General features: G+C 37.5%; 1 protein-coding gene across 5 annotated transcripts in view; it reads right to left on the bottom strand.

Annotated features, from left to right (window-relative positions):
* MTHFD1L (methylenetetrahydrofolate dehydrogenase (NADP+ dependent) 1 like) overlaps positions 1-23,523 on the bottom strand; it is a 293,067-nt gene that overhangs the window by 119,088 nt on the left and 150,456 nt on the right. For all 5 annotated transcript variants that reach the window (XM_007484726.3, XM_007484725.2, XM_056818928.1 and 2 more), the window contains one exon: positions 2,584-2,691. In XM_007484726.3, the coding sequence (XP_007484788.1) occupies positions 2,584-2,691 (108 nt within the window). The remainder of the gene's footprint in view (positions 1-2,583; positions 2,692-23,523) is intronic.

Genomic DNA, 23,523 nt, shown 5'->3' with positions numbered 1-23,523 from the left:
TAGGAAAAGATCCTGATGGTAACAACGTTAATCCTGTGCAAGGCAAACAGTAGGTGCTCGATCAATACTCACTGACTGCTATCAGGGAAAATACTTTCATGTCACACTAATAGCTATACATAAAGCTGATAGAGTCTTAATATCTCACTCTTCTGCAGTACTGTGTGTGTGTGTGTGTGTGTGTGTGTGTGTCTTTCAGAAAGGAAATCTACTTTCTGAGGTGGTCACTACCATATTTACAGAAAGGTGATTTGGATGAAATGTCCTTTAACAAGAGACTTTTAGTCATGGGCTTACTCATTCTGAGGACATCAGGACGCAAAGGGTCCCCATTGTGTTTGTTTATGAGTCACAGCTTTTTGATCTGCAGATATACTCTAAGAACCAGAATGAGGTCACTAGTGAAAACTTCTTCTTTTCAAGGGCCAAAGACTAAACTTGAACCAAAGTCTCAAAGGGGAAAGGGCAGGAAGTCCCATGCGGTGTCGGACAAAAGTACAGTGTCCTCGAGCACAATTTGTCCCCCTGTTAGGAATTCTTTACTAATTAATGACAACTCCAAAGCTGACACATAATAACTTTTGAAATCCATTTCCTCAACTGGCACAGAGAAAGGGAGGAAAAATAAAAACCCCAACAACCTTCCATAGGGAGAGAAATGAAGATTTCTTCAAGTGAGCTCAGAATTTCTTAAAAGGTTCCTGAGGGGGGCAGCTGGGTAGCTCAGTGGATTGAAAGCCAGGCCCAGAGATGGGAGGTCCTGGGTTCAAATCTGACCTCAGATACTTCACAGCTGTGTGACCCTGGGCAAGTCACTTGACCCCCATTGCCTAGCCCTTACCACTCTTCTGCCTTGGAGCCAACACACAGTATTGACTCCAAGATGGAAGGTAAGGGCTTAAAAAAGAAAGAAAGAAAGAAAGGTTCCTGAGCATTATAACAGCAAAGTCTCTTTAAAAGGGCCTGGCTCTTTTCACATACTGAGAAGGCTCTTGCCAAGGAGCAGATGAGGGAGCTCTTGAGATCAAGGTGATCGCTATACCCCAGTCACCCTACAGAGCGACATGAAAGCAGACTCTCCAGTGGACAGTGGAGCACCCAGAACATTCTAAGAACTCCCGATGTGCTGTTAGCCTTGTGAAATGTGGAAAGCCTTGTTTAATCATTTCACTTGTGCCTAACCCTGTGTGGGGTTTTCTTGGTGGAGACACTGGAGTGGTTTGCTAGTTCCTTCTCCAGCTCATTTAACAGAGGAGGAAACTGAGGCAGACAGGGTTAAGTGACTTTCCCAGGGTCACACAGGTAGGAAATATCTGAAGCCAGGTATGAACTCAGGTCCTCCTGACTCCAGGACTGGCTCTTTATCCACAATACTAAATAGCTTCCCTTTGCACAGTTTTTTACTTAGTCACTTAACCAAGGACTCCACTGAAGTGAGACTACATAAATTTGTGGCAGAACCAGTTCAGGACAGTTTTATAACTTTTTTAGCTTTATGCAAGTAAGAATAAAAAAGGTGGAAGATATGGTTTATTCAAAGTTAATAATCAGCAGAGCAGAAATAACTGAAATTCAGTCACTGGGTTTAGGAATTCAGTGCAAATTAGTCAAGACTAGCAAACATGAATAATATCCTAATTCTTCAAGGACCTCTTCTCTCTCCCTCTCCCTCTCCCTCTCCCTCTCCCTCTCCCTCTCCCTCTCCCTCTCCCTCTCTCTCTCTCTCTCTCTCTCTCTCTCCCTCTCTCTCTCTCTCTCCCTGTCTCTCTCTCTCTCCCCTTCTCTCTCTCTCTTCTTCTCTCTCTCTCTTCCCCTCTCCCTCTGTCTCTCTCTCCCTGTCTCTCTCTCCCTTCTTCTCTCTCTCTCTCTCCCTGTCTCTCCCTCTCTCTCTCTCTCTCCTTCTCTCTCTCTCTCCTTCTCTCTCCCCCTCTCTCTCTTCTCTCTCTGTCTCTCCTTCTCTCTCTCTCTCTCCCCCTCTCCCTCTGTCTCTCTCTCCCTTCTTCTCTCTCTCTCTCTCTCTCTCTCTCTCTCTCTCTCTCTCTCTCTCTCTCTCTCTCTCTCTCCTTCTCTCTCTCTCTCTCTCCTTCTCTCTCTCTCTCTCTCTCTCTCTCTCTCTCTCTCTCTCTCTCTCTCTCTCTCTCCTTCTCTCTCTCCTTCTCTCTCCCCCTCTCTCTCTTCTCTCTCTGTCTCTCCTTCTCTCTCTCTCTCTCTCTCTCTCTCTCTCTCTCCCTCTCTCTCTCTCTCCCTGTCTCTCTCTCCCTTCTTCTCTCTCTCTCTCTCTCTCTCTCTCTCTCTCTCTCTCTCTCTCTCTCTCTCTCTCTCTCTCTCTCTCTCTCTCTCTCTCTCTCTCCCCCTCCCACCCCCTTCTCCCTCATTCTCTCTCCTTTCCAAGTTAATCAACATTTTTTACCCAAGGACCTCATAGCAGCATCTTGTTGGAAATAAAAATAGATTAAAGAAAGTTCAGTTAATACAATCTAGAGGGATACCTGGCAATGGCTTTAAGATTAGCATCTGAGAATTCCTGAGACAAGTTTTTAGGACACCTCCCTAACCCTCCCCTCTCCCCACTGTGACTTTTACCTGTTGTGTGTAACGTTCTATTTTAGTTTGCGCCTCAGGAGAAAGCTCTATATCTTTGGCCCCATAGACTTTCTGAGCAATGGTTCTTATTTTTTCAACAATGGGAAGCTGGAAAAAACACAGATGAGAATAAAAGCATTAGCTATAGCAGGCTGAAAGAATAAATTTTTCCAGTAAGTTTTTTATTTTATATTCAATTAATATTCATTTTTATGTCCTCCCACCTTTGAAATGATAAAAGAAAAACAAAACCCTTGTAACAAATATGCAATAAAAAAAAAAAGACAACTAGCAACCTTGTCTATCACTTCCCTCTTGGGAAGTGGGCAACATAGACTGTTTTTAGTCCTCTGGAATCCTGGCTGGTCAATGCATTGATCAAAGTTCTTTAGTCTTTAAAGTTGTTTGCTTGGACAATATTGGGATTGTTCTCCTGATTCTGTTCCCTTCTCTTCTGTCATTCACATATCATAATTTGTGCAGCCATTACTAGGGATGTGCTAAAGTCAGCTCCACAAGAGCTGCTTCTTAAGTTTTCAGCGTAAACATTTATACCCTGGAAACTGGCCAATGATACAAATTAAGAATTGATTTATTGTTTTGTTAAATATCTAGGCTTAAGAAAATGATAAAAAATGCAGCTTAAATTTAAAGGGTGTTGCATGTCCATTTTCCCTTCTGGAGAGCTACTTGTTAAATATTTGCTAGCCCTCTCCCACTTATACCTCACTTCCTTCCTAGACCATTCCCCAACTGATGTGAAGCTCTTTAGTTTCCAGTTCTTTGCCACACTGAAAAGAGTGGCTATAAATCTTTTTGTACATTTGAGGCCTTTTCTTCTCATTGATCTCTTTCTAGAGATATCACTGTGTCAAAGGATATTAATAGTTTACTTATTGGGGTGAATAAATAAAAGCTATAGGGGGCATTTTCAATTTTTACATTTCTTATCAAGCTCATTAACAATATCCTGAGCACAAGGGTGGTAACCTTTTGTGGAAGAAGTAAAGACATTTGAAGTCACAGTCTTGACTTCTTCCACAAATGGTTAACTGTCTTTCTTATAGTTGCAGGTCAACTAAGAAGTAAGAAATCTTAAAAGCTGAAATCATTTTTTGTAGACTGGTGGAAAGAGTGCTAGAACCGGAAAGCTGTAACCCCGCAATACAGAAAGATGACATATGTGCTTGCTTAATAGATCATATAAGAGTTCTCACTAAGGAAAATAGCTATGATTCTTATAGTTAAAAAAAAAAACTCTTACTATTAATGAAAAAAACTATAGGACAGGAGGTAAGGGTTAAAAACCCAAACCATTTAATTAAGGTAAGATATGTGTGTGTGGGTCGTCTGATTAAGTCATCTATCTGTAAAATGTAATAATTATTGTTCAGTCATTTTCGTGGTGTACAACTTTTCTTGAACCCATTTGGGGTTTTCTTGGAAAAGATACTGGAGTGGTTTGCCATTTCAGGACACACTGGATTTGAACTCTGATCTCTTGACTCCTGGCCTGGCACTATCCACTGTGCCACCTGTAATAACATGGTGACTTTAACCCACTACAGATGAATGTGTGATCTCAGAGCCACAGCATGTAAAAACCTAGAACTGGGACAGAGCAGTAACCAAATCCACTCACTCTCAGGATTTTTTGAGAAATATAGAAGAGGAGAGGTACAGGAGACAAGTTAAACTCTCTCAGAGCTGGCAAATGGCAGGCTATATTGGCTGAACTTAGATGGGATTCCAGGCCAGTCCTCCTTCAACTACCATATTATGTTACCCCCTCATAGTCAAGAGGACAAGAGTCAGCAAAAGATAGGAAAGAGGAGCCAGAGGGATAGGAAGAGAATGAGGAGGGAACAGTATTGATGAAGCTGAGAGAGGCTATAGAAAATTTAATGAGAAGTATAGTAATAATAGAAGGAATAGGAAGTACAGCAGCATTAAAAATTATAAGCACCAGTTTTTTTTTTGTTTTATTGATGCCTTGTTTTTGAATTTCAAATATTTATAGATTACTCCCACTTCCTGAGAGGTCTTTGTTACAAGTCAAGGAAAAATGAAACCGTGGCCTTGTTGGAAAGTTCATGCAGCATTTTACATCTGGAAGTACCCCACCCACCCCTTTAAAAAAAATGAGCGCAAATCTCTTTGTTTTTTGGAAGCAAATATCTTTTAAGTAACACATCCTGCATGAAGTTTTCCCTGATTCCTCAAACGGTTAGATCTCCATGTCCCAAACTACCTTCTCTTGAACTATTTTGTATTTGTACTCTTTATATTTACCCTGTGTAGAGACATACATGTCTATCACCCCCAATAGAAGCCAAGTTCCCTGTGAGTAGGTATTGTTTTATTCTTGGATCATGTTTCCTACTCTACATTGGAGCCAGGTGCTCTTGTGGTACCATGTTCAACTCCAGGCATGACATTTTTTTCCAAGTTTTGGAAAAAATAATTAATTAAGAATATTTTCCCATGGTTACAAGATTCATGTTCTTTCCATTCCCTCCTCCCAACCCTACACCCCACCCCCATAGCAGATGCACAATTCCACTGGGTTTTACATGTGTCATTGATCGAGACTTATTTCCATATTATTGATAATCGCACTAGAGTGATTGTTTGGAGTCTGCATCCCCAATCATATCCCCATCAACCCATGGGATCAAGCAGTTGTTTTTCTTCTGTGTTTCTACTCCCACAATTCTTTCTTTGAATGTGGATAGTGTTCTTTCTCATAAGTCTCTCAGAATTGTCCAGGCATGACATTTTATAGGGGATGACAAACAGGGATATGGGAAGAGAAGGAGAGTGATTAGGAAAAGTGTGATGAGTCTGGAGACTCCACCCTCTGCAGGCTAGTTGAAGGATTTAGAGATAGCCTGGGAGAAACTCTTCAAATAGTCAGACCCATCAGAAAGAAGACAGAATAGATCTGTTCTACACAGCTCTAGAGAAAGAAATGGGGCCATTTGGTGTAAATGACTAGGATGGAGAGTTTAGTTCAACATAAAGAACATTCAGCATCAGAGACACTGGAACAAGAATGCTTTGTAAAGAGGGAACGGGTTTTCCACAGAGGAATATATTTAGACAAGGCTGCACAGCTATCTTTCAGAGTTATAGCAGGAGACTGGAGGATAAAGGAATTATTTAGAGCTAGAAGAAACCTCAAAGGGCAATTCAGGAGAACCAGAGGCTCAGGATCAGAGAGTATGTGCCAGAGGCAGGATCTGAAGCTCAGTCTGACTTGAGAGTCAGTGCTCTGTGCACTACATCACTTCCCTGTAAGGGTAGGCTGGAAGCCAGACTAGAAGATCTTTTAGGGCAAAATCTAATGACTTTATATAATTGGAGAAGTAAGTTTAATTGGTTTAAGTCTGAAGACAACAAAAGATTACTCCAGAAGATTCCAATAGCTGCCACAATTTTTAAAGACATTCCAAGTGGTTTTAAACACAGGGCAGCACTGCTCAGTGGATAGAGGTGCCAGGCTTGGAGTCAGGAAGAGTCATCTTCATGAGTTCAAATCTGGTCTCAAACACTGCTTAGCTAGGCAATAACAAGGGAGGCCCCTCAATCCTGCAGATGGGATTTGACATTCTTCCCCCAACACTATATTTACATTAACATGACATCCTCTACAATTCAATAAATACTTGGCAAAGAATAGCACTTAAACAATAAAAAAAAAATAAACCTTACCTTCCATCTTGGAATCAATACTGTGTATTGGTTCCAAGATAGAAGAGTGGTAAGGACTAGGCAAGTGGGGTTAAGTAACTTGCTCAGGGTCACATAGCTAGGAAGTGTCTGAGACCAAATTTAAACCCAGGACCTGGTTCTCAATCCACTGAGCCACCTAGATGCTCCCTAGACCAGGAACTCTTTATTATTTTTTTTAGTTTTAATTTTTTTTTTGAAGACCAGTAATTCCTTAAACTGCAGCTAGGTAGCTCAGTGGATGGAACACAGGACGACCTTGGAGTAAGGAAGATCTGAGTTCAAATGTGGCCTCAGATACTTATTAACTACATGACCGCCTCAGTTTCCTCATTTAAAAAATAGGGATAACATAAGAGATAGCACTGACTTTCCACAGTTATAGTGAAGATCAATTATTTATACAGTGTTTTGAAAACCTTAAAGTACTAGCTACTATGAACTTTAAAAAAAATGTTTTGATAACTATATTTCAATATAATTGGTTTCCTTTGTAGTCCTATATATTTTATGCAATTTAAAACATAACCCTGGGAAGGGACCTGTAGGATTCTTCAGGCCGCCAGATGAGTCTGCCTCATAGAAAAGGCTAAGAATTCCCGGACCAGCCTCTCCCCTCTCACCCACCTCTATGTTCTAATCATTAAGCTGCCACTGTGGCTTGTCCTGATTTTTTTCCCTTTTCTTCACTAGGTGGCTACATCCTTGTTGAGTCCTCATTTCTTTCCCCCTTGATTACTATAAAAACTTCCCAATTTTCTTGTTTTTAGTCTTTTCTTTAGGCAAACAATCCCTCATGTCCCTGCCAAGCTCAGAAGTCTTTAGTGGGTCCCCTCATGTCTATCAGTTAATCTACTCAGCCTGTTATCTGTTTAAGATCCCCCACAATTCAAAGTCTGATTACTCTTCTCCTGTCATCTTCTATTATTCCCCTCTCCTCTATGCTTTCCAGCCAAGTGAGACAGTATAAGAGCCGCTCCTGAAATGTCAGGATGCCGCCTCTGCCTCTGCATTTGTAGGAGCCCTTCTCCAGCCTCCCCTCATCTCTCATCTTCATTCAAGACTATTCAGGTGCTGCTTCATCCATGAAATTCTTCTTGCTTCTTCCTTCAAGTCCTTAGGACTTAACTGTACAGGTTCCTACCCTATCTTCCCCCACCCCCTCCCATAAAGCCCTTTGAGGGCAGGGATGGCTTTTGTTTTGCTCTTGTAGCCCCAACACTTAAGTCACAGTCTGACAAGTAAAAGATGCTCAATAAAAATTGGCTGAAATGAATCCAGTTTAGGAAGATGTCTTTCTTAAAATCTCTTCTTTCAAGTCTACCACAGCCCCCCACAAAGGGTGTCTTTCTCAAAAGGTTAATTTGAAACATTAATAAAAACTCTAAATGTGCTGGGTGTATAGTTAGAAATTCCTGAACCCCTAAAACTACATTACCCAAAATTCCTTTCTGTATTACCTAGAATCCTTTTTCCTTTTCCTGCATCCTCGTATTTACATGAGGGTACTTAGGTTTGCTGTGACTCCTCCCATGCTCTCTTTTACTCCAGCCGGGCTGAGTTCAGGTAGTTCTTTTACTTTGGTTATCATTTTAATTTTATTTTAAACTATAATACTTTAGTTATTGAATATTAATTTTAAAACCCACATTAGCTGCCTTCATTAGTTGTTTAGATGGGTTTTGGGTTTTGTTTACTAAGGTCAGACCATCACTATATGCAGATAACTAAAGAGGGGAGGAGATGGGCATTTATTACACCCCCCCCCCTAAGTGCCTGGCACTGTGCTAAATGCTTTGACAAATATACTATCATTTTATCTTCACAACAACCAAGTAAAGTGAGTGCTTATTTCCCATTTTACAAATGTGGAAACTGAGGCAGAGTTTTTTTTTTTAATTTAAAACTGAATAGCCAGGTTAGTATCTCAGATCTTTCTCTCTCCAGACCCAGGGCTCTATCCACTTGCTGCCAGCTGTCCCTAATAATGCAAGCTGAACATGCAAGTGTGTAATTATATATAAAAGATATCAAAAGACACACCAACCCAGGTTGGATAACTGTAAATTATAATTAAGGGGATTTCTATTCCTTCTTTACCCTGGTCTTTCCAGGGCTGCATGCATGGGACCAGAGAGCTCTTTACATACCAAGAAGCATGATGTCCCTTAACCTGAACCTCAGCTAAAAGAACAGATGATGCTGTATTCTTGTATTCAGGCTCCTTTCCAGGTTTCAACACGCACAATATTATCTACTGAAAGCTGGAGATAATGTAGCATAAACATCCTGGACTCAATTCCTGGTAGGAGTGTCCTGAATGGAACATTTTAGTTTGTACAGATAGCCATCTTGGGACCCAAATTCCTTTCCCTCACCCCTCAGACAATGATCAAGCATTTTTTGGGGGATCAGTCATCCTTGTAAATGAATTTTTAAAACGTCAGAGAACCTTGGTTACTGTGCCTGTCAGATGTAACACAAAGACTGAAAACTGTTCCTGTCAAAGTTTATCTTTTGTCTCATGGAGAGAATTTTCTGCTACCTCTTATGCTGGTTTTAGAAAGTACTTCTTATCTCCTCTGAGTTAAAAAAAAAACAATCAGAAAGAAAATAAATGGAAAATATCTATGTAATCTCTTTTCCAGTACCCTAATTTTATTACTGTAAGACTGTTAATGAAAAAAGTACATTTTTGAAGCAAAAAGTCAACCTAATTTTATTGCAATCCAGCCCATTTTTCAATTTAGTAAATACTACCTTTCAAAAACTCATGACACAATTTAAATCCTAGGTTGTTTAATACCATACAAAAATAATAAGTTATTCTTCTGTTCTGCAAATATGCCCTAATTAAAACACTAAATGTATTTAAGCTGCTCCACCAAAAAGTCTAGGTTTCCATATCAGTATTGTTTGATTTTTTTTTTGTGAAAGAAATTTAAAAATATCTCAAAGGACCAAACTGTGTCAATTGATAGCACATTTAAAAAAAACCCTATAAGTCAAAGAAAATATATAAAATGAAAATTTCAATTTCAAAGCAAAATTATATTTTTGCCTCAATTGACGTACCTGGTCCTTCAAGTGTTAAAATGGGAGGCAAAATGGCATAGTAGGTAGAGGGCCAGCCTTGGACAGTCAGGAAAATCAGAGTTAAAATTGTCACATTCTCTCCCCATCTCCAAAGTCAAGCTCGCGCGCGCACACACACACACACACACACACACACACACACACACACACACTCTGTGACTTCTCAGTGTTTCAAGGAACTCTCTAAATTCATCAACGTTCCCAATGATTGGCATTGGGAGAGGGAATTTCTATACCACAAGTTTCCTCATGTCAATGAAAAAATTAAAAGCAAGACAAAAAAACCCCTTACTTTCAGAGAAATCCAGCTAACTTCAAACATATTCTTCTTCAAGTTCTCCATAAAATCTTTTTAAAGTTTTGTTGGTAAAAGAAAAGGTAAAATCTATATAGCTGGGTTAAAGTAATGCGGTATCATCCAAGTATCTTTATATCCCTTAGGCTTTTGAACACATATTACTGCTAGGATCTAGGCTACTTCTTAATAGATTATGAACATGTAAATACTCACTTTTAAGATTTTTAAACAAATTCCTAAAGTCAAGTATAAGGGTGATTGGGTTAGCCTTGGACATTTTCTAACGGTGCAACTCTGGAAAAGTTACTGAAACTCTCTCTGCCTTATCTACAAAAAGAAGATAATAATAGCACCTATGTCTCAGGATGTTTAGGAGGATCCAATAAGATATTAAAAGAATATCTCAAACCCTCAAACACTGCAAACTCTGAAGCATTAAATAAATGCTTCAGACCTATATTAAATGTCTATTACTCAACTTTCCTCATTTATTAAAAATGGAGGAAAGATGAAATAATTCCCAAGTTCTCTTTTAGTTCTAAAGTCTAAATTCTGTAGAAAGAACTAAATTCTTTAAAGAAGTTCAAAAGTATTAAAACTTATTAAAGTATCACATGTAATTTGATATACCAACATATCTTGTTCTAAATTTCTGTGTGACCAAATAAGCAAAATGAAATCAACTGAACCCTTCCTCCCCCCCTCCCCCAGTTAACTCCTTTGTTGTATAATTTAAGGGAGCTATGTTAATTAAGAAATTCCAGTGGTTTCCAATTTTCCTTAAGACAAAACATAGACTCTTTTGTTTGACATTTAATTATCATTTTGGCCCCAATCTACCATTCCAGATTAGTTTTATTTTTTTTTATACAATTATATAAACATTCTGCCTTCCTTCAGGTACTATTTGTTGTTCAGTCATTTTTCAGTTGATTCTAATTCTTCATGATCTCCTTTGAGGGTTGTTTTTTTGGCAAAGATACTGAAGAGGCTTGGGATTTCTTTCCCCAGCTCATTTTATAGATGAGGAAACTGAGACTAACTGGGTTAAATGACTTGCCCAAGGTCATATAACTAATAAGTGTCTAAGGTCGGATTTGAACTCAGCCAGATGACTCTTTCATGACTCCAGGCTCTGGTACTCTATCTGCTGTGCCAATTAGCTGCTCCTAAATGCTCTCTCTATTTTTTAAAAATGTTTTTACATGTTGATAATAAGTTTAAATAATTATTTTGATATTTTGTGATTCATGTTCTCTTCCCACCTCATTCCTTCCTCAAGATAGCAGATCATGTGATAAAGGCTGTACATATGCTATTATTATACAACACACAGCTCCCATATACTCTATATACTCCCATATACCCAATTAAACTGAGCTCCTTGTTAATCCTAACACAAAACAACATCTATTATTCCTATGCCTAGAGCGAATCCCCATCTCATCGCTGCTTCATCTCATCCCTGGTTTTTTCCAAGACTGTTGAAGTATTGCTATCTACCAGAAACCCTTTCCTGATCCCTTTAGCTACAAATAACTCTCTTGTATCTATTATCTCTCTCCCCCTCCTACCCTGTTTTTAATGGATTAGATACAGCTCTAGAAGATCTAGAATTTCTGCTGAGGAAATATTCTTCAAGTGGAACTCTATGCTTGATTGACTGATGTTATGCAATTTATCAGTTATTTTCTAGATATAAATGATAAGGCACAGAGCCATTTATGTTCACAAGTTCTATTTTATAAATTGAGTGGCTAAAATAAAGTGAGGGCGCTTGCTTACTACTGAAAGAAAAGTTGTTTCTGTTGCATTTTATGTAGTCATGATTTCAAATGAATTTCATGTTCACTACTTTATTTGATAGCTTTGGAATTTGGCAATTACATTCCTGGGAGTTGTCTTTTGGGGGTTTAGTGTAGAAGGTGTTCTGTGAGCTCTGTCAGTGGCTGTATTGCCCCCTTGTTCTAGAATCTCTGGGCAATTTTCTTTGATTATATCTTGTATCACCATGTCCAGTTTGGTGTTTATTTCTGGCTTTTCTGGGAGTCCAATTATTCTTAAATTATCCCTTCTCCCTCTATTTTCCAGATCTATCACCTTGTCGGTGAGATATTTTATGTTCTCTTCTAATTTCTTGGTATTTTGGCTTTGCTTTATTAATTCTTGCTCTTTTACACGATCGTTGTCTTCCAGCTGCCTGATTCTGGCCTTTAAAGCCTGGTTTTCCTTTTCAGTTTCATCATACCGGTTTTGTAGATGCGTGAATTTCTTTTGCATTATTTCCAACTTTTCTTCCCAGAAGGCTTCCATCTTTTTGGTCATTTCTGATTCAAATTCTTCATAGGTTTGTGGAGAGTTTCCATTTCCTTTGGAAGGTTTTGGATTATTTTCTTGTATATTATCTTCTATCTGCTCTGTATTTTGTATTTTGGCTCCATAGAATGTGTCCAAAGTCGCCCCTTTCTTCTTATTTTTCTTGGTATTTTGGGGCTTCTGTGCTTCTGTGGAGTTTGCCATCTCTGAATGTGGAGGATTAGCTTTTCTTATCTCTGTCTGGTGTTCAGAGGCTTTAGTCCTGGGCAAATTGTCGGTTCTATGAGCTTTCCCTGGGTTAAACTGAATATGCCTCACTGGAACTGGAATGGAAGGGTCGGACCACGTTGCTTTCCGGAAGTTGCCTTCAGAATCGCTGGCCGTGAGGCTGTTTCGTTGGCCTGCGGGGGGATGGGCTGCAGCTAACCCAAGCTCTGAGGGCAGGGACTTTCACTGAGACTTGGATAGCAGGATCCAGCCCGTGAGGCTGTCTTGCTCCAGGCAGTGACTTTCACTGGGACTCGGATAGAAGGCCCTGAGGGTTGTTGTTCCGAGGACCCTGCTCTCTGAGCCAGGCCGGGCTGCGGCTTCCGGGAGCCTTGGACTCTGCGCTCCTACCCCTGAGGTCCGAGGGATCTCGGGTTCTGGCTTTTGAGTGGGGCCGTACCTTTTGATCCGGGTCCAGGTCCAGGAGGAGGGTTCCCAGGGTCTGTGCTGTTGATCGTTTTGAATTTCGGCGCCTTAGGAGCTTATAGTTTGAGATCGGTCGGGAAGGGTTTTCCGGAGATCTGAACTTTAGCTTTCTCTAAGCCGCCATCTTAACCAGAAGTCATGTTCACTACTTTAAAATCTACTACATATGTTCAACCAATCATTCAAGGAATAATTGTAATATTTATAAATGAAGGAATAATTATAATTCTTTAAAAAGTCTAGACCTTTAGTGTATTTTATGTAAGAAGCAAAAGCTAAATGTATCATGCTTTCTGTTAAAAATTGTTCTTTTCTTTTCCAAATAGTGGGTATCAAGTACTAAGAGACCACAAGCTAAATATTTCAAGGATATCAAATCATTTCAGTGAGGCTGTTGCCTCTATAAAAGCAGACCAAAATACTTTCATTATTTAATAGGTGGTCTTTAATAGTTATAGTAGCTCAAAATATTCATTGTTTTCTAGCTAACCTGACCATGACTTTCTCTAAATGCCCAGTGGGGCTGGATCACCCCAAGAATTATTCTGGAAGTCTTTCCAGCTTGATAGGACCTGCCATATGTCTGCTAACATGGCTGTCCTTTGAGAACCCAGGATCATCTCTCTACCATAATGAGGCATTGGATTAGAGCTTTAATGTAATTCTTCCTCTGAAAATTGCCTGTTCATGTCTTTTGATCATTCATCAGTTGGGGAAAGCTCTTCTTATAAATTTTCTCAGTTCTCTAAATATTTGAGAAATGAAACTTTTATTATAGAACTGCAGTAAATATTTTCTGCCCAGTTTTCTGTTTTTCTTCTAATTTTGGCTGTGCTGATTTGGTCTCTGCAAAACCTTTTACTTTTATGTAATTAAACTTATGCATTTTTACACTGTGGCACAATCAAATGCAATGGACTTCTCTACTAATAGCAATGCAATGATCCAGGACAATTCTGAGGGACTTATGAGAAAGAACGCTATCCACATCCAGAGAAAGAACTGTAGAAGCAGAAACACAGAAGAAAAACATGATTGATCACATGGTTCGATTGGGGATGTTGACTTTAAAAGATCACTCTATTTCAAATATGAAAAATATGGAAATAGATTTTGAACAACGATATACATAAAACCCAGTGGAATTGCTTGTTGGCTCTAGGAGGGGGAAGGGAGGAAGGGAGGGAAAGAATATGAATCATGTAACCATGGAAAAATACCTTAAATTAATTAATTAAATTAAGCAACCAATCTTAAAAATAAATAAATAAATATTATTTATGCATTTTATATTTTGTTTGGTAATGAACTCTTCTTCTATCCATAGATCTGATAGATAATTTCTCCCATGTTCACTTTATTTGCTAGTAGTTGAGGTCAAGATTGAGAGGAAAAACAAACATTCATTTAAGCAACTGAAAATTATCAGGGGGCAGCGAGGTGGCTCAGTGGATTGAGAGCCAGGCCCAGGGATGGGAAGTCCTGGGTTCAAAACTGGCCTCAGACACTTCCTAGTTGTGTGACTCTGGGCAAGTCACTTTATTCTCATTGCCTACCCCTTACCACTCTATTGATTCTAAGACAGAAGATAAGGGTTTTTAAAAAGTGGCTATCTATAGGCACAGGACAATGTGTTTAGGTAAAGAAGACCAAGAAAATTATGTCTAGTCCTGACTATATAATGACTATAAGGGACATAGTCAATATTTATTTGGTCTCACGTGTTATGGCAATTCATATTTATAAAATTTATACTTTGTCCAAAAAAATAAGATGTCAAAATTAACCTGTATTTTGTTGTAACAAAGATGTCAATGAGAAATGCTTAGCCTTTAAAACAAAAAATGAAAAACTTCATTTTACAATAAATTTAAGAAAAAATAGTTCAGAATTCTTTTTAAAAATCAATTTACTCAAAATTACTCTTTAAGAAATGTTGCCATTAGCCTAATATTTCCATTTTGTAAACATAAAGATCAGGACAGAGAAAATATAATTTATTGAGAGTAATATCAGAAAAAATTTCAGATCAATCTATTTAGCATTTACTTAAAACATAATTTTTCCCCACTGGATATAAGAAAAAGAAATAATTAAAATAAATTTGTTCTTATAAAATCTGTGTTTAAGGGAAAATAAAATTAATATAAAAATTTAAAAGATGCTTTAACATTTTTTTAACATTTAAGATCCTTTATCATAAGGGTAATCTGAAATTAAATACACATAAAGTTAAAGTAAACTTCTGCTATAAATAGATGAAAAGAGAGAAGTACCATAGCTTTATATGGACAAAAATATTTAAATATGTATGAAATGTTTAAACAGAAGTGATCAGATGATAAACTTACAAGTTTAATTGGAAGTCTCAGAAACAACTGTTGTATTTACTTCAGGTCTTTTTGTCTCAGTCAAAATGGGGCATCTAGTTTAAATGTGTTATAAATACACTATAGGTAAACACAGTTAACAAAGAACTTCTGGGTATTAAATAAGAGTGCAATAAAAAAATATTGATGTTCATTTACATTGGATGTGACACAGGGTACAAAGAGGTCGAATTACACACATACCTTCCAAGTGCTATAGCAGCTCTGGAGTTATTACTAAGAACAACAGATTCCTATAACACTGATCAAAAACATATACATGACTCCAGACCAATCCATTCAAAGCTCACAAAGGTGTTATGTCCTTGCTTCCATGAGGCTGATATCATCAGTTCCAAGAACTGACAGCAAGACCACTAAACAAGGAATGAACTCTAAGGGTTCCCTAATGAACCTCATTCTCTATTGGAAACTATAGTTTAATAGAACTTTTTGGACATTGAAAATAGACTCACTGCCCATAAAGGCACATTTTCTACCCCATGAGGGATTACGATAAAGAAGTCACAAATATAGCTTATTTTATTACTCAAATATAAATAAAAAATATTTCTTAATCACCTAATATGTGCCCAAAACTGTGCATTGTCAACAAAAAAGGAATAAGCAAGTAGTTACAATATGGTGATAGAAATGGTGAATAGAAGAAGGAATGGCAGTGACTTAGCTTCTATAAGTGAAATTAGTAATATTGACTTGATAACTATTAAAAATATTTATTTTTAACATTTTTTCCTTTTCCATTTTGAGGTCCAAAATCTTTCCCTCCTTCTCATACCTCCATCACCCAGAGAAGGCAAGCAATATGATGTCAACTATACATATGAAATCATACAAAATATTTATATATTAGTCATATTTCCAAAAAATAGCAAGGAAGAAAACAGAAAATTATACATTAGGGCCCCCTTATCTGAGGCTTTGCTTTCCGTAGATTCAGTTGCCTGTGGCCGACCAGGAAGGGAGGGAGGTCAGCTAGAGGCCACTGTCTACCCCCAGGAGTAGGGGGTCTCTTCAGCTTTCACTTTCACAAAGTTTCTTTATGGAACATAGAGCTGAGAGGCATGAGACTGGATAAAGAGTGCACACTCACATATAGGTAGATTAGATATAGAGAAATTAGATATAGATCTAGGGTGAGCAGGTATTTTCTTCTATTTGTAGTTTCTGCCATTGGGGGTAGTTTCTGGAATGGATCACGGGGTCCTCAGTGTACTTTAGTTTGCACTCTAAATTAATCAGTTTTCTCTCTGCAGGTGGAAAGCATTTTTCCATGAGTCCTTTGACACTATCTTGGATCACTGGATTGATCAGAGTAGCCAAGTCTTTCACAGTTGACCGTTATAGAGCAGTGTTGTCACTGTGCACATTGGTCTCCTGGTTCTCTTTGCCTTGCGTTAGTTCCTCTAGGTCTTGCCATGTTTTTTTATGAAAATATCCCCATACCATTTCTTATAGCACTATGGTACTCCATCAGGATCACATGCCACAACTTGTTCATCCATTCTCCAATTGACAAACATCCTCTCAATTTCCAATTCTTTGTCATCACAGAAAAGGCTGCTACAAATATTTTTGAACATATAAGTCCTTTTCCTTTGACTTTTGATCTCTTTGAGATACAGACTTGAGTGGTATTGCTGAGTCAAAGACCATTTATTGTTCCTCCTTGACCTCCTTCCTCTATTTCCTTACTGGGTAAGTTACATTTTTTATATACAACTGAATGTGTATATATATTCTTCCTTCTTTGAACCAATTCTGATGAGAGTTTTATATTGCCTGCCACTGCTGTATTCCACCCCCACCCCCATTATAAAATTTCTTCCTTGAGCGACTCTTTGATGTGGGAAAAATCTCCCCATTTTACTTCTCCCTTCTTCCTCCTAGTGCATCTCTTTTTCTCACCTCTTCATTAAAAAAAAAAAAAAGATCATTCCAATAGAACTCACATCCATGCCCTCTGTCCATATCAACTCCTTTTAACTGCTCTAATGATGATAAAGTTCTTAGGAGTTAGATATATTCTCTTTCCATATAGGAATATCACAGTTTAACATTACTGAGCCCTGTATAATTAATCTTTCATATTTATCTTTCGACGCTTCCCTTTGAGTCTTCTATTTCAATGTCAAATGTTCTATTCACTTCTGGTCTTTTCATTAGGAATGCTTGAAGTTTTCTATTTCATTTAATATCCATTTCTACCCCCTGAAGGATTATATTTAGTTTTGCTGGGTAGATGGTTTGGGGTTGTAATCCTATCTCTTCTACCTTCCAGAATATCATATTCCTTTAATAGGGAAGGTGATAAATCTTGTGTGATCCTAATGGTGGATCCATTGTTTCTTTCTGGCAGCTTGAAGTATTTTGTCTTTGATTTGGGAGCTCTGGAATTTAGTTATAATATAACTTCATTTTTGGAAACTTTCGGGAAGTAATGATGGATTCTTTCAATTTCTATTTTGCCTTCTGGACTTAAGATACAAGAGCAGTTTTCTTGGTAATTTCTTGAAATATGGTATCTAGACTCCTTTTTGGATCATAACTTTCAGGTAAGTCCAATAATTTTTAAATTATTTTTTCTTGACCTATTTCCTAGGTTAGTTGTTTTTCCAATGAGATATTTTATATTTTCTTCTATTTTTCTTTCTTTTGACTTTGTTTTTATTGTTTATTAATGTCCTATGGAATAATTAACTTTCACTTGCAAGCTATAATTTTCTAAGGATAATTCCTTTCTTCAGTGACATTTTGTACCTCTTTTTCTATTTGACCAATTCTGCTTTTTAAGGAATTTTTTCTTTAGTGTATTTTTGTATGTCCTATTCTGTTTTACCTATTCAGTTTTTAAAAAAGTTTTTTCCTTCAGTGAATTTTTGTGCCTCTTTTACCATTAGGCTAATTCTGTTTTTTTAAGTTGTTTTCTTTAGTATTTTTGGGTGTGTTTGCACCTCTTTTACCAAGCTGTTAATTATTTCTTTGTAATTTTCTTGCATCAATCTTATTTCTTTCCCCAATATTTCTATACCACTCATCTTATTCTTAATCTTTTCTATCAATTTTTGCTGGGCTTGTATCCAATTAATATTTTACTTTGAGGCTTTGTTTGTAACTGTTTCACAAGGTTGTCTTCTTCTGAGTTTGTCTTTTTCTTCTTTACACTGTAGCAGCTTTTTATGGTCAAATTAAATTTTTAAAAATTTGCTCATTTTTCTAGCCAAGTTTTTTACTTGGGAATTTATGTTAAAGTTGGGCTCTGTTCACCTGGGATTGGGGTAGCACTGGCCCAAGCTTTAGGCTTTTTCACGTTGATGTATTTGGAACTAGTTCTGGGACGGGGTCTATAGTCTTTGGTGCTTCTAAGGTAAGGGAGAAGTGTGGTCCCTGCCCTCCTGGTCTGTGCTCTGAACACCTGGTCCTGCAGCTGCATGTGTTGGTGCTCCTCTACACCTTGGTACTGAAACCCTAAACTGTGTATGGGCAATAGAGTTGCCAATCAATCCAGCTGTACCTAGTGCCAGCAAAGGATCCTTTACTATCTCTTTCTGAGAAGTTGTTCAGCTCCCTCATCATCTCTGGGCTGAGAGCTCTTTAAGTTTCTGCTGCTTTGGCTGACACATATGTGGGCTCTGGACAGAACTGTACCCCAGGCTGGAAAAATAGCTTCCCCTGACTTTTTGTTGGCTTTGCTACTCCAAAATTTGACTTGAGGTATTATTTTAAAGTGGTTCAGGAGGGAATGCTGGCAGAGTTCAGCTAGGTGGCAATTTCTAATCGACCATCTTGGTTTCACCTGATTCTTTTAATGAACATAAAACTTTATAAATTGTTCACATTATTACAAAGAGATTAATCTTTTCTCATTGGCTTTCTTCATAAAACTGAAGATGTCTTTTTATGGAAAAACCCTCTGCCTTAAGACTAAACTAATCACAGATTTAAAAGGATGGGAAAAAAGATAAAAAAAATTTTTTTTAAACCCTTACCTTCCGTCTTGGAGTCAATACTGGGTATTGGCTCCAAGGCAGAAGAGTGGTAAGGGCTAGGCAATGGGGGTCAAGTGACTTGCCCAGGGTCACACCGCTGGGAAGTGTCTGAGGTCAGATTTGAACCTAGGACCTCCCATCTCTAGGCCTGACCTCAATCCACTGGCCACTCAGCTACCCCACCCCCCAAAAGATAAATTTTTGATACACCAGTAACAAACATCATATATGTGTGTATATATATATTTTTGTTTTCTTTTTATCCCAACATAAAGCCTTCCTTTAAAAATCTCAAACTTTTTAGTTGTTGTTTCTAAAGATATTTTTATCATGTATTATCTGTCTGTTTACACCTATAACAACACTGACTGAATGGTTTAAATGCTTCCTTTTAGTTTGAAAAATGAATTATATCACTTTCATAAGGAATTATATTGGAAGATCCATCATCTTAGTTTTAAATCACAAGATAAATGCATGATAAACAGTTCAGCTGACCTTTTATTCTCCTAGTCTTTCTACCCATGGGACAATTACAGATGAGGAGATGCATTTCTAAAGGCTAATAAAATAGTAATCTATTTTTTTTCAATTTAAAAACAAGTACTTCAGTGACATTATAAGACTTTTATGACCAGTAAGGATAAAACAAGAGAATTCCTACCTCAGAAGACAATCCTTCAAATTTGATAGATACTATTCCCAGATACAAAACAGGCCTTGTCTGTTAGAAGTTTGAATTACAAGGAGAAAATGTGGAGAAACAACTAGTTTTTCTTTTCCTTGGATATTTCTGTATATGTTTTGGGAAATAATAATCAAAACTATTTTTCAATGGGGCATGGTGAAGAGAACAAATTAATTTTATGTAGAGTAATTGTGTAAAGTTTCTGCTGAATAGATTTAAGAGAGTAGACCCCTGAGACATAAAAAAAGAAAAGAAAAATCAGATCAAAAGAAAAAGAAAAAACCAGAAAGGTGATTAAAGGTTATTTCCACACATATAAAAAAAGTATTTTACATGAAACCACAAACTTCTATTTTACATCATTTACTTTTAAAAAAGTATTGTGGGTTTCTAAATATTGGGGGGGGTAGAGGGACTCCATCCCCCAGCATGCCTCAGGGGTCCCTCCCCCCTACTTCCGGGCTTGGGTTTGGTCTATATAAGGACCAATCCCTGCCTAGGAGGATATTCTGAATCTAACTAGAGTCAAAGTTTAGTGGAGTTAGTTAATTTCAGCCTGGGGAAACTCTAGTTTTTCTTATTTTATTACAGTTAATCAGATAAAAGAAAGAATTAAAAAAAAAATTTATTTCAGTATATAATAAATTCTGTATGTCACTTTCAAAGTTGTCCTGCATATCTATGCTCCTTTTTAAGGCATTTTTGGAAAGAAACAAGGTATAAAGGTGAGCAAGGAGATAGGACACATTAGACTTGACCCTAAGAACAGCATTAGGAAAGGCTGTATGGGGAAAATGGATAGAGAGCTGGTCTTGGAATAAGAAAGACTTTTGTTTAAGTCTTGCTTTTGACATATAATAGCTTTGTGACAATACACAAGTGAATTAACTTGTTATTGCCTCAGTTAATGATCTAAGATTGTAAGAAGTAGATGGGTTTCTGATTTATCTCGGAGGGATTTTCCACAGCACATTTCCCAATATCCCCCTAAAAAGAACTAGCTTTAGCTCAGAAAAAATGAAGCCCTTGATAGGTAAGAGAAAGAGTTATGGTCCCATAGGCCAGGGTTATACAAATAGAGATCCACAAAGATGAGAGAAGTTTGGATTCCCCCTCCCAAACATTTTTATAATTATTATTAGATAAGATTGTAACAGTGAGTACTTCAATGTTTGCTAAAGCTTTGGAGGAAAATATAAAAACAAATATACTGAACATGTAACATTTTTGGATATGGACAATATAGGAATGAGTTTTTTTCCCCCACTTTGGAAGGTGGGGAGGGAAAATAAATGCTTGTTAATGGGGGGGGGAATTTTAATTTTAAAAAGCATTAAGTAAGAATGATTCTTTCATCATGGGAATTTGGGATTTAATAACAGACAGGGAGAAGACAAGAGGCTTGCACCCAGGCAAAGGGGCCAAAAATTAGTGGCTATAAAGGATGTGGATAAGGTATCTTCTCCCATTTTTCTTCCCCCATAAACCTAGTCAGATCTTTGGAATGAGACTGAAGCAGGCAGATGAACTGAGGTAGAAATTAAGATCATAGTATTGCAGGAGTTAGAGTCAGATGGAACCTTGGTGATCACATGGAAAAAAGGTCTAACAAAGACAAATCTAATGTCCTCCTCTGAGTATAATGAGAGGCAAAAAGTTAAGAGTATGGAAAATCCTTTCTAAATAAAGAGTTTGAAATCTATAGAGAATTTGTAAAGAATAAGAAGGACTGAATATCAGATATACAGACATTGAGGAACCACAGAGAAGTAAGAAGACTAAGGAAAGAGCTGGGCAGGGTGTCCAAAGACCCTCCAAAGTGATGGATATCAGTAGAAAAGTCGCTAATTATGTGAACTCTTTTCCCTTGTGTTTTTCTAATTCCTTTAATAAATATGCAGTATTTGTTTTTCATTTTGTAGCTCCAATTCCAGATGATTTAAGGCCAACTGAAGGTTGAATCTCAAAGCCTAAGCAAAACTTGGCACATGATCAAGCTGGAAAGATTTAAAAAACACAAATAATCCTTCAACCACTCCCCATTCCTATAACCCTCCAAATAGGAAAAAAAAAACTACCAGAAAAAACTAACATCTCTTCTACATAAGAACCTTAAGTGCAAGAGTTCATAAATTACTGTCTCTGCCTATGGCCTGAGTCTTAGACTTCATTGATTTAGTTTCCTTCCTCTACATCCAATGAGAGCTGAGTTCAAGAGAAAGACTTCAAGAAATGGCCAGGAAAAAGATTTTAATAAAAAACAAACATGATATTGCCATACTATCAAGGTCATACCTTGAAAATTTTCTAGTGCTGTAAGAAAACGACAAATACTTTCTGAGCTTTTAATTCAGAAAAAAGATTCTTCTTTCATAAGTAGGCTTTTGGGATGAGGTTTCTCTTTTCTCAGGAGACAGACTTTTTCCCATCTAATTACAAAGCTCCCAAACAGCTGAGAAAATGGAACGATGCCAAATATACTGGCTTAATTTGGTGGTGCCCTGGATTATGAGTGCAGATGGGACAACAGCTTGAAACACATTCCCATTTTTATAAGACAAATAACCATCTTGAAAGGCCAGGTTTGTTGATTGTGAAAAAAAAGATGTTGCGTGGAAAATTATCACAGCATGGCAAAGTTGCATGGGCTTGAAATAATTTAACAGTTTCTTCGGGGTGAAGCTCTAGATAATAGTAACAGCCAGCATTTATATTGTGTTTCAAAGTTCACAAAGTTTGTTTTAGATGTTATCTCATTTGATCCTTAATAACCCTATGAAGTTGGTTTTACCATTCCCTTTGCAGAGAAGGAACCCAAGGCTGAAGATGATTAAGTGACTTGCTCATTGTCCTGTGGCTAAAAAAAGTGTCAGAGGCAGCATTTGAATTGGGTCTTACTAATTAAAAGTTTATATAGCTCTCCTCACTAGCTGCCTCAATTAGCTCCATCAGTTTACTGTAGTGGGAAAAAACTGAAGCATGGGGACTCCAGCCTGGGAGAGAGAAGTAGTTTATTTCTATATTTATTATGCCTTGAGTTTCTACAGAGATTTCTTTTTTATGGAACATTTTCCCCCCTTAGGAAAATTGGAGAACAACATCACATGTGAAACTGGAAAGGGACAGAAAATGGTGGAAATCTTTCTGTACTTGTTCACATCATGTATTTAAAGATGTTCACTTGTAGTCAGCGTCTTCAATCCACAGGCTGAGCAGAAACACAAAGTAAATGAAGGCAAGACTGATGTAGGTTTTAATATAGCTCATACTGCTTGGGCTGATTGTTAAATTTTTAGTGTGAGCATTCATGTCTCAGGAATTTGCAAACACCACACATTCACTATTTCGTTGCTTGTCTAGACTTAAGAAAGTGATGGGAAATGTATATATTACAGGTCAAACTTAAAAATGTGCTTTACTCCTATATCCATACCCTGTCCCAGACAATTATTAAGTATGCATCATCCCCCTGCTAATAATCTACCACCAAGTTGCTATTCTAATGTCTTATTATAGGGGAATTTTGAGTTCTTCAAGACTATGCTGGGGAAACATAAGCTCTAACCAAACCAGATGGGGTTGAGTATGGCACTGGCGATGTTTATTGCCAGAGGACCATCCTAACAAGTTCAGAGATGCTCAGAATCAAAGAGCTGGTTATTATGAACTGCTTTTTTATTTTGTTTTATTTCAGGTCATATAATTAATTTTACTATAATATCACAGCAAGAGTAGCTT

Source organism: Monodelphis domestica, chromosome 2, assembly GCF_027887165.1.
Source record: "Monodelphis domestica isolate mMonDom1 chromosome 2, mMonDom1.pri, whole genome shotgun sequence".
Lineage (NCBI taxonomy): Eukaryota > Metazoa > Chordata > Mammalia > Didelphimorphia > Didelphidae > Monodelphis > Monodelphis domestica.
This window is presented reverse-complemented; position numbering and strand designations above follow the sequence as displayed.